The sequence below is a fragment of the Mustela erminea genome, chromosome 2 (genome assembly GCF_009829155.1).
Source record: "Mustela erminea isolate mMusErm1 chromosome 2, mMusErm1.Pri, whole genome shotgun sequence".
In the NCBI taxonomy this organism is placed as follows: Eukaryota; Metazoa; Chordata; class Mammalia; order Carnivora; family Mustelidae; genus Mustela; species Mustela erminea.
In genome coordinates, this window is record NC_045615.1 from 58405273 (window position 1) to 58416703 (window position 11431).

The 11431-nt window shown below is 41.0% G+C and overlaps 1 protein-coding gene across 1 annotated transcript; it reads right to left on the bottom strand.

The window, feature by feature from the left end:
• Positions 1–6528: 6528 nt before the first annotated feature.
• Positions 6529–11230, bottom strand: DDIT4L (DNA damage inducible transcript 4 like). Its single transcript, XM_032333001.1, has 3 exons — positions 11045–11230; positions 10598–10738; positions 6529–8748 (listed from the first exon to the last, which is right to left on the bottom strand). Exons 2-3 carry the CDS (start codon positions 10686–10688, stop codon positions 8258–8260), a joined length of 582 nt encoding a protein of 193 aa, XP_032188892.1. The 5' UTR covers positions 10689–10738; positions 11045–11230; the 3' UTR covers positions 6529–8257.
• Positions 11231–11431: the final 201 nt, after the last annotated feature.

Genomic DNA, 11431 nt, shown 5'->3' on the forward strand with positions numbered 1-11431 from the left:
TACTCATGTGAGTAATATAGTCCTTTGTCTCTGACCCGGGAAGCTTGACTCTTATACATGTATCCACAAAACTGTGGCAGGCGAACATGTCACCTCTCAAGGAGGAGAAATCTGAGGCTATCTAGAATCCTTGACATCAGACTCACTTCCCTTCTGGTCACAAGTCATTCGTGCTGCTGCTAAGACTACCCGAATACTCCACAGTGCCTATTATAGCAAGTTCTAGTTGATTTGTGTGGTAACTACCCGGAGAATTCTCTGAAACACAGTAATAATTGACTCAATATCTTTATGCTGTTGCTGATAGGACACTGCAAAAAAGCTCTTTTATACTCGCTCCAAAAGGCTTTAGACTGGAGTTTTCCCTTGAAGCACATTTATTACCCTCATCTTTCCCAGCTAAGTCACACTTGAACTATGATTTGATATTGATTTGTGATCTGACATTTTTGCTTTTGCATTTTCCTCAGTGTGTTCTGAGTAGATTGAAGAAGTTTTAGTTTTTATTAACTAACATATTTATGTAAATAACCTGACCTAATTATCAGTTCTGAAAACAAGACCAAACCTTAGTTATCCAGATGGTCAAGTTCCTAGGCAGTATCTTTCAAATAGTCTGCACTTTTTGGCATGCTCTGTCAAAATTCCTCATATGTTGTGTGCTCAGGCAATAAAAATCATTTTATATTGTCTTCTGTGTCATAAGAGTAATAATATGTACCTCATGGCCAAATGGTAATGATTTTTGCATTTTATGTTATTTCTCATTACTTATTCTGTGGCTTCCTTCCATGGTGAGAATAACTGAAAGCTGGCTATAATTATTGTCAACATTTGTTCAAAATATTTATACTAGGAAAAATTAGTGACCCAAATAAATGATCAGATCTTCTTTCTTAGAGCCACTATAGGGAATATATACTTGTAAGTACACAAAATTCTTAAGTAGAGTTATAGTTTGAACATCATTTAGTTTTTTAAATTGCTCATAGCCTTTTACAATTTTTAAATATTTTATTAACTATTAAATAGGTACAAAAAGAGGTTTATAAAATGCATGCGAAGCATAAGGAGTGAAGATTCAACAATATACTCATGGCTACTACCCACATACTTTCCTATCTGTTCAGATAGCCTCCACTATCTTAAAAATCTATGCTTATAATTCCTTGGATTTTTTTTTTAATTTATTTCTTTATTTGGGGAGGGGAGGGTCAGAGGAAGATGGAGAGAGAAACTCAAGGAGATGCCTCACTGAGTGTGGAGCCTGACCTGGGGCTTGATCTCAACACCCTGAGATCATGACCTGAGCCAAAAACCAGGAGTCAGATGCCTAACCAACTGAGTAACCCAGGGGTCCCCATGGATTTTTTAAAAATAGATAAACCACATATATTGGTATCTCTAAACATTTTAGTTTTTTATGTTTTTAGTCATTACCTAAACAGAAAAATAGCCCATTTATTTATTTATTTATTTAAAAAGATTTATTTGACATAGAGAGTTGGGGGTGGGGAGAGAAATAGAGGGTGAAAGAGAGACAGAATCCCAGGTACCTCCCTGCTGAGCACAGAGCCTCATGTGGGGCTTGATCTCAGGAATCTAAGATCATGACCTGAGCTGAAATCAAGAGTCAGATGCACAACTCACTGAGCCACCTAGGGCCCCACCCCCACTCCACCCCCTTGCTCCACCATTTATTCTTTCGTGATTTCTTTTATATTCAGTATTATGTCTTAAAGTTTCATACAGATCATTGCAGATTTAAATTCCACTCATTTTCATTGTTTAGCATTCCATTCCTGACTATACCACAACTCACGTATCACACTTCACTACATTTGCAGACACTTGTGTTGTTTCCACACTGCTCTTCGAACACTATCATGCTGAATTGTCAGTCTTCTGGCACGCAGGTGTGAGAGTCCAAGGCAGTAGTCTTAAAATTGGGAAAGTAGTGCAAGAATATACAAATGTATATTCATGTCCTCTGGGGGCTGTGAGGCAGGCATAATTTTAAGGGAACCGATTTCCAAGCCCTTTGCCTCTATAAACACCCTTCCCTAAAATCTGATCTCCCGAGAAGCTACCTGAGCTGTAAGTCTTGATTGCTTGTTTCCTGTGTAACGACCCTCTTCCCCCCCTTTCACAAAAGACAGGCCTCTTTTACCACAAGGCTATATATTTTGGCCTCTAAAAACCTAGCTTGCGAGGTAACAAACAAAAGGACAGTTTGAAATATTGCTGTAGGATAATATAGGGAAAGGAAACTATTTGAAGGTCTGGTTTTATGAGCTGAATTGTGTACCCCTGATATTCATATGTTGAAATCTTAACCCCCCAGTACCTGAGCATGTTATTGAATCTGAAGGCAGGGTTTTTAAAAAGATGATTCGGTTCAATGAGGTCTTTAAGGTGATCCCTAATCCATGTCCTTGTAAGAAGAGATTTGGTCACAAACAGTACAGAGGGGAGAGAATGTGAAGACAGAAAGAGGACAGCCATGCCCAGGCAAAGGACAATGCCTCCAGAAGAAACACCTTGATCCCGCCAGCACCTTGAACTCATGCTTCTACCTTCCAGGACAACAAAGAAGCGCATTTCTCCTTAAGCCACCCCATCTGTGGTTTTTTGTTTTGGCAGCCTAAGCAAACTAATACATCCAGGTAATAACAAGTCCTTTTGCAAATGAGGTGTGGTTTTTAATCCTTTGATTTCAACAACATTGAAAGAAAGCCAGATTGAATTATTGCATATTGATCAATGAAAATAATATTTGGTGATTAATATTTATGTGATTTTGGCATATATCTTGAAAGTAGCTCAAAGATTGATTACAATTTGATATTGTAGTAACCAAATCTCCTTAATCCCCATCTACTTATTGATAGAAATGTTTTCTCTGAACTTACATTTGTAGAAGCAAAACATAGGAAATGATACTAAATCCTCTAGTTCCAGCAAAAACCAGCACTGATTCATAAATTAATTCACTAATTTAAAAGACTCATCTCACTAAGAGATAGTATTTTTGAATTTAATAGTATTTATAAAATTCAAAAACATATTTAATGTTGTTTTGGTAATTGTGTATGATTATTATTTGTAAAATTAACTCAACCACAACATTAACATTTAAAGTCTTAGGATTGCTGGAAATTTTTATAAATATAATTTTAATTTATAATCTTGCTTTTATTGTAGAGAAGAAATATAAATAAAAGACTTTCAAGCTTAAAATAAATGAAGATTCAGTTTAAAAAGTAGACTTTAAGAAGGCACAGAAAAAAAAGAAAAAGTAACACTGAAGAATTGTGTCCTGTTGAAGATCTTATTTTTGTGTTTTCTAAATAAATGTTGCTGGTTTAAATCACTCTGCTGGGGCGCCTGGGTGGCTCCGTCATTAGTCTGCCTTCCGCTTAGGTCATGATCCCGGGGTCCTGAGATTACGCCCCGCATCAAGCTCCCTGCTCTTTGAGAAGCCTGCTTCTCCTTCTCCTGCTCTCCCTGCTTGTGTTCCCTTTCTCACTGTCTCTCTGTCAATAAATAAATAAAATCTTAAAAAAATAAAAATAAAAATAAATCACTCTGTGTTTATATCCCACTGGAATCATTTAACAGGGTGATGCGATTATTTTATTTAAAAAAGATTGGTATTTACTACATATTGGAAGGTACATCATTTGCAACTTTTTAGACTGAGGATGAAACTTTTGGACGGCAATTTAACAATATAGCAGAGACGTATTTTTATAAAAATTTTAAAGAAGCACAACTAGCAAAAAAGTTTGAAGAACACTGGTCTAGGTTTGATAACTAAAAATGGAACTGATGACTCATAAAATCTGTTAAACTTTAACTCCACAAACTAATGCCGGAGTGCAGGGATACACATATCAACTGGCATGTCGAAGTAAGTTTTTTTTTTTTTCCATATCTTCTCCAATGTTTGGAATTTTCAGATTTTATACTTTTTCCATCTTTTTTTTTTTTTTTTTTAACTACAATGGATGTCTACACATTGGTGTCTTGTGCTTTTAATTTGCATTGCCCTTATTACTGGTTAGACTGAGCATCTTTTCATATGCTTATCAGCCATATGGGCTTCTTTTTTTGTAGTGTGTTCAAGATTTTGCCCATATTTTTTCTTTTGGGTTGTTTGTGCTATTCTAATTGCTTGGAAAGGATTCTTAATATATTCTCGTTACTCTTTCTCAGTTGTATGTAGAGAAGCTACTTTCTCCCAAGTTCGTGACTTGTGTTTTCATCTTCTTTATAGTGTTACGTGAGAAACAGGAGTTTCAGTGATTTCTTTGCTTCTTATTTAAGAAATCTTTCCCTACACAAAAATTGTGACAATTACATTGTCTTCTGAAAGCTTCCCTTTCACATTGAGTTTTTTAATCATTCTGGAATGGATTTTTATGCTTGATGTGTAGGCATCCCGTTCCATTTTTTTCATGCAGACCAATGCTTATTATAGCCAATTATTTAAAAACACCATCATTTACCGGTTGATCTGAAGTGCCAATTCTGCTGTAAATCAACTTTCCTTATATGGCTAGGGCTGGGTCTGGGCTCTCTGTTGGTTCACAGACTAACTTATTTTGCTCTCTGTGACAGAACGAGCTCCCCAAGCCCACTTCCTTCTGGCTCCAACCCACCACATTTCCCGGCCCCTTCTGGAACTGATGGGGCCAGGTGACTTAAGTTCTACAGGGGATGTGGACAGAAATCATGTAGAACACTTCCACACGGGGCCCCTGAATTTCCCATGAAATCCTTTCCAGTTTCTCTCTTCCCTTGCCTGTGGTAGATGCAGGGGTATCCAATGGAGTCCTATGAGTCTATAATCAATGGCGGAATCTAGTGAAGAGTCTGGGGTTCTGAGTATCTGCGTGATGCCCCTCCCTGTGCACCCCCATGTACCTTTCCCTTCTCATCCTGCCATCCACCTGCCTTGGTCTTCTGTTATTATCATCACTTGTTTAAACTAACATGGGTCATTGGGAACTAAGTGTCATAGACCTAAGCTTTTTATGCTTGCACGTTCTTCTGCTATGCAAATGGGAAACTGTCAGCAGTGTGACTTGAAGCTGACTCCATGAGGATCTAGATTATTACTGGTGAAATAGATTCGGGAGACTGAATCCGTTACTGTAGTACTAAGTTTTTTGTTTATAGGAGGAAAATAAAACATCCCATTCTTTTAGGTGGCCACCACTCTCTAGCTAAGGGTTTATTATTCTCTGCTGGAGGAGATAGGGGACAGATTATATCTTTTTTTTTTCTTTTTTAATGGTTTTACTTATTAATTTGACAGAGAGATAGAGGGCACAGGTAGGCACAGTGGCAGGCAGAGGGAGAGGGAGAAGCAGGCTCTCAGCTGAGCAGGGAGCCTGATGTGGGGCTCGATCCCAGGACTCTGGGATCATGACCTGAGCCAAAGGCAGACACTTAAAGGACTGAGCCACCCGGGTGCCCCAAGATTATATCTTTTTGTGAAGGTACGTGAGAAAACAGCTTGGCCAATTGTACAAGATAGGCATGCAGGTGCCAAGACTGAAATGCATGTATTTCAAACATTTGGATGGTTTTTTGTTCGAAGCATAGCTCTGCTCCAGTGAATGGTGAATATTAACAGTAGCTTCCTCATGTTTGCTACCTGAAAAGAAACATTAGTAATTCTTTCTTTGAATTGAGAGACAGAGGTGTCTGACATCCTTTTTCTAGTCTTTCGGTGATGTGGATAAGGTCTCTGTCCTGTCTTGGGCACTTGGTGTCGGCATGGTGAGCGAAGTCTCTGGAGTTGACTTGGTTTTACAGAGTTCTCTGGCTATCCAGCATAACCTGGTGACTTTGGGCAAGTTACTAAACCTGTGTCTGGTCAGTTACCTACAAAATGAAGAGGACAGTAGTCTTATTTATAGGGCTCTGGGAGAAGTAAAGGAGATCATTTATGTAAAGCAGCCAGAACAGGGCCCAATACTCAGTAAGTCTTATTAAATGTGGGCTCAGCAGTGTGAGAGATCTGAGCTAATGACCGTAAGGAGACAGAAAAGATGGGTGAAAAAGATTAAAAATTCAACTTGATGAGTAAGAGTGGAATTAGAAAGACATGTTGTTCAAGTGGAATAAACTAAGGAAAATAAAAATGTACACTGATCTTACAGTCTGATATGTCTGCATTTGGTCATTCAAAAAACTACAGAAAAAGTTTACACAATCATGTTTGGTTTGCGAAAAGGTGGTTGCCAAAGGAACTCAAATTACTAATGTTTTTCTACAAAAAGTATTATTGTAATCGAAAAATTATGAGGCAAATCACTATTGATACATATGCACATGTGATAAATACAATAGGAATATTATAAGTAAGGGTAAAAAGAGCCCTGTCAAAAAGGGCTAATTGTTTTGTCATCTTCTCAAATATTGTCAGATACATTTTCAGGTGATTATTTCATAAACTCATTCAAGACAAAGAAGATAACAAAATTAAAAATATATGATGCTTTATTGTCAAAAATAGACAAACTTTAATTTCCTTTAACAGGAATATTAATTTAAGAATCTCCATAAGCCATCAGTATTTTGTGAGCACAAAAGACAAGAGCCAATGACGACTGTTAGTGGAAGGACAATGGTTCTACATCCAAGCCAGAGAAGCCAGGCCCACAGAATCACGGTGACTTTTAAGCCTGAAACAGTAACAGACATGCAAACGAGGTTGGCTGCTCCAGGCCCAGTCCTGTAAGAATCTGCCTTACCTTATCTTTTCAAACAGGTGAAGAGTTAGATTGCTTAGACTGCTTGATTTGAGTTGTGAAATTGTAGGTCATATATAGGATCTGTAACAGGATCACACCCGCTTTTGAGCAACACCAGGATGAAGACATTTGTCCCTATAACCCTGGCTTCAGGCACCTAAAGTGGTACTAATAATTTGGGCAGGAGACCTGATCGAGATCCTTCTCTGTGATTTACAGCAAAAATATGAGGGCCTTGCTGTATTGAATACTGCAGTCTGGAGGCTACGTTCTCTCATTAACATAAAACAAGAATGGCTAAGGACCTACCTAGGAGGAACAAGAAAAAAAAAATCAGGCCTTTCTTGTTCCCAAGGGACACGCCTCCAAGGCTGAAGAAAACTGGTTATCTAGGCCATGAATTTCATTCCCTGGTCTGTACTGTACACGAGCTATCCTTAGCCAGAGAAGACTTTATAAATAGGCCCATGTTGATCAAGAAAATGGTAACATGTACCTACGATCTCCTTTGAAGATTCAGGTTAAGGAGAAACCCCTCAGTTCCCAGGAGAGATCAGAGCCAGATAACACTGAACAGGTGAGATGCTTCCTCTGAAGGTAAGCATCTGCGATAATGAAAAGCAGCTAGATTATCAAATGAATGAGAAAGGAAGTAGATCTGAGAACTCACTCCCCAGCCCCTGACACAGTCACCATGCCCTCAGGGGAAGGAAGAGTGATTAACTGTATGCAAAAAAAATCTGTTCAACCCTTTCCACTTCTCTAGCTTAAAGATAACAGGGAGTATTTGAGAACTAGAAATAGGAAGCTTGTAATGTACCATACAGTTATTTTAAACAATACTGTGGTTACATGGATGACAATCCAGCCTTTTGCCACCTCTAAAACAGAAGCATAGAGAAAATGCAAAGAAACACAGAAGTAGTTCTGTTCTTGCTCCGGCATTTCTTATATATCACTCTTGCATGGGGTGAAGTTTTAATTACATTCACCCACAAAGTTCTAACCTCCAGTCTAGGAACCCTTTGTATTTGAGTAGGGGCAGGAAAGCGGTGTGGGCTTCTGGAAGTTTTGACAGACTAAGCATCATGAGGTTTCTGTGATTGAAAGGATTATGCTTAAAACATACAGAAAAAAAAAAAGCCATATGAAAATTGAATTACACACATTTGGTTTATCGTCTATTTAGCAAGACTACCTGGAAAAAGCAAGGTCAAATATAAAACTAAAGTGGACTGCTTCTTTTATTCCATGCCATTTTGTAAAAACATGTGATATAGGCAAAAAAATGTACACGTTCTCTGGTCCTTTCTCAAAAACCATGAACTCAGCCTTTTAGTTGGGTTGCCGTAAATATGAAGCCTGTAAGGGAGATGACTCAGTTTGGGGTTTTTCGTAGAGAGCAGGCAGGGTGACTAAATGACTCTCTTGGAGCAGCTGCGTAGTGTTAAGGACCCAATCATAAAAAGGACCTTTGAAATCTCTGCTCTTCAGCACTCTTCAATGACTGTGGTTCCAATCAAGGAGTAAAGCTTTTTCTTCACGAGTCGGAATCCTGAGCTCAGGATCAGAGTTCGCTTGAGGCCAGAGGAGAAGCGCCCTCGGCTGAAGAAAAAGTCCCTGAAGCTAGTCCACGAGCCGTTCTCCTGCTTAAACACAAGGGTCAGCTCAAACGTGGGCACCACGCTCGAATCACACACAATCCTATCCAGCTTTTTACATACGTTTTCGATTTCCAAGTTCACGTGCATGACGCAACCTCGCAGGCCGCATGGCTCCGTGGAGGACAGCCGCAGGACATCCTGAGCAATCCTCTGGGTCAGTTTCTCCGGGACGAGAACTTTAGAACAACCGAGTTTGGTCTGCTTTGATTTGGACAGACAGTTCTCCAGCATTTTCGCCAAACTCTGGCAAGTTGTCTCCTCAAACATCACCTCATTGAGGTTCGGTTCTGGAACAACGTAATCCCAGTAGTCAAAATCTGTAGGAAGCGGAAGTTCGAGATGAAGGAAGGGAAGAAAGAAAGAAATCCCAGAGCAGGTAAAGCACACCAAGACAGCAAAGCGGGCTATTTCGATCTACCATGTCATATGAACAACATGCCTGTTGCTCATATTTGTAGGGGAGTCAGCAGACTTCACTTTGGGGCTGCCTAGCTGGGTAACAGGGCAAGTCACTGAACCTCTCCGAGATTGAAAATGCATCTATGAAGTTTTGATAAATAGGTTGGACCCTTTTCCTTTAAATGTACATGTGTCTTACAGACTGGATCAAAAATCTATATATGGTTTTCCTAGAACACCAGTGACTGTCTTTTCTTTCCTGCTCCCTTACTTGCTCTGAGGGTTTTCTAATTTTGTTTCACAGAGAACAGGCTTCACTTGGGGAATAAAAATGGTCATAATTTTTATTTTTATTTTTTGATGAAGGGACTGTTCGTTTCTAAGAATTACATGTGTTTGTAATTGTAAAATGCAGGATTTTTGCTACTGCTCCTTACTAATGAACTTAAAATTAACTTGATGAGCTATATTAAATATCGAATCTGTGTCTTTCTTTAAAAGTCTTTATGGAAATGGTCTACGGATCCCAATTTTAGCTTCAATCTCTTTCATTAAAAATCGCTCAAAGGGAAGACCTTTGAGGTCCACCAGGATATTTATAACTGGCTGGGTAGTTTTCCTTCCCAAGCAAAACAAAACTGTCCTAGGAGAATAAAATTAGATTCGCTCAAAGGAAAAGAGATAGCTCTGCATTTGGTCACCTACCTTCCAAATTAATCCTACCTCTTGGCAGGATGCCATACCACACACCACACACGCAGTCAACTGGGCAACCCCTCCCTAAGCATACTTCACCTTCATTGGCTACTGTCTCCCTCTCCCCACATCACCTATTCAGTTAGGTCATTGTTTTTGTTTTCGTTTTTACAGCTCAATGAAACAAATGTACTCCAAGTGAGAAGGCTCCGTATTTTACCTATACTGAAGACAGAACATTTTAGAGCTTTGGCCTATAAAATTAGATCATCAACCACTTGACCTTCTAAGTGAGGAAGGCCTAAAGAAATTAGGCAATTTGCGGATGCCACACGGCTCCTTAGTGGCAGAGCAGTGTGCTAGCCTAGAAACTGCTGTTTAAAATTGCAAATCAAAGCACCACTGTTGTTTAAAAAATTCCTTCCTGCATTAAAAACAGAATACTGGGTATATCCACAAATAGAATACTATTCAGCAATAAAAAGGAACACACACTGGCGGAGGCAACCACTTTAAAGGACCTCAGAATTATGAAGCAGGCAGAAAGAAATCAGATGCAAAAGAGCACGTATTACATGATTCTCTTCGTATGAAACTGTGGAGGCAAAACTAATTTATGGTGACAAAAAGCAGATCAGTGTTTCCCTGGGGACAGGGGAGAGGGAGAGTGGAAAATTGATGGCAAATGGGCGCATGGGAATTTGGGGGTAGAGAGCAATGGCAGTGGTTATAAGGAGAATACGTTGTTAAAATTCAAAATTATACACTTCGAATTCACCGTAACTTCACAACCCCTTAAGGAACCTATCTAACTTTTAACCCCCAAACTACCCTCTTAGCGGAAAACTAAACCATGCAGTCTTCGGTTTTTGTTTGTTTTGTTTTTTGCTACTTTTGTTTCTCACTACCATGAACAGAAGATGCTAGAACGTTTGGAAAGAAGTCTTTTCAGAGGGATTTTGCGGCACACCCTATATCGAGGAAGGGGGCGACATCGCCCGCTCTCCCATCTCATCTATCCAGGCGCCGCGACCTTTGGAGGAGAGAGAGGTGGGCAGCTGAGACGCTCACCATTTAGCAGGCTCTCCCGGTGGAAGCCATGGTCCAGCAACTCCGAAATGCAGGCCGGGTTCTTACTGCTCAAACTGCCAGTTGCAACCATGGTCAACGGCTCTGTTTCCCTCGCGGGAGCGGAACGGCCTTTCCGGGGCGCTGGAAAAAGAAAGGAAGAAGGACGGATTTGCAAAAGCAGGCAAGACGTGCAGAGGCTTCTAAAACGCCCAGCGTCCCAGGAGCGCACTAGAGGAGGAAGTCAATTTCCAAAGGGGAGGAAACGGCCTCCGCAACTCAAGTTTCCAAAGCCCCGCGAGCAGAGACGCCAGCTACCGTCACGACCTAAAACTAAGTCAAAGTTAGCGAAACTCAGAGCCGACGTGCCCCGCGGAACGCACCGCTGGGCGGGGAGCAGCAAAGCCCTCCGTCCCCCACTCCGTCCCCAGAGGCCGCTGCCTCGCTCACCTGCCGTGAATTCTCTGGGACCCGGGCGCTCGCGGGCAAAGAGGCGGGGTAAACGGAGGCACGGACTCTTCTCAATAACCTCCCCCCTCGAAGGCTCAAGGACCTGCAGACACAAGCACTGGTCGACCCCCAGCCCACGCAGCACCCACTCCACTGAGCAGCATCGCCCCTGGGGCCGGGAGGGCTTTATAGGCCCAGCCTCCTCACCCTGCAGCGGCCCGCCCACCTGCACCACCCTCCCCAGCCCTGCGCCCCGCCCTTCCCAGGGTCGGGTTGCATTTCAACCCAGACACTTACAGCGGCCCAAGGGGAGCCGCTGGGAATTGAGGATAAGCTTGCGGCAGGGTAGACACCTGTTGTTTCCTGGGTGGGCCGCAGGTCACCGAG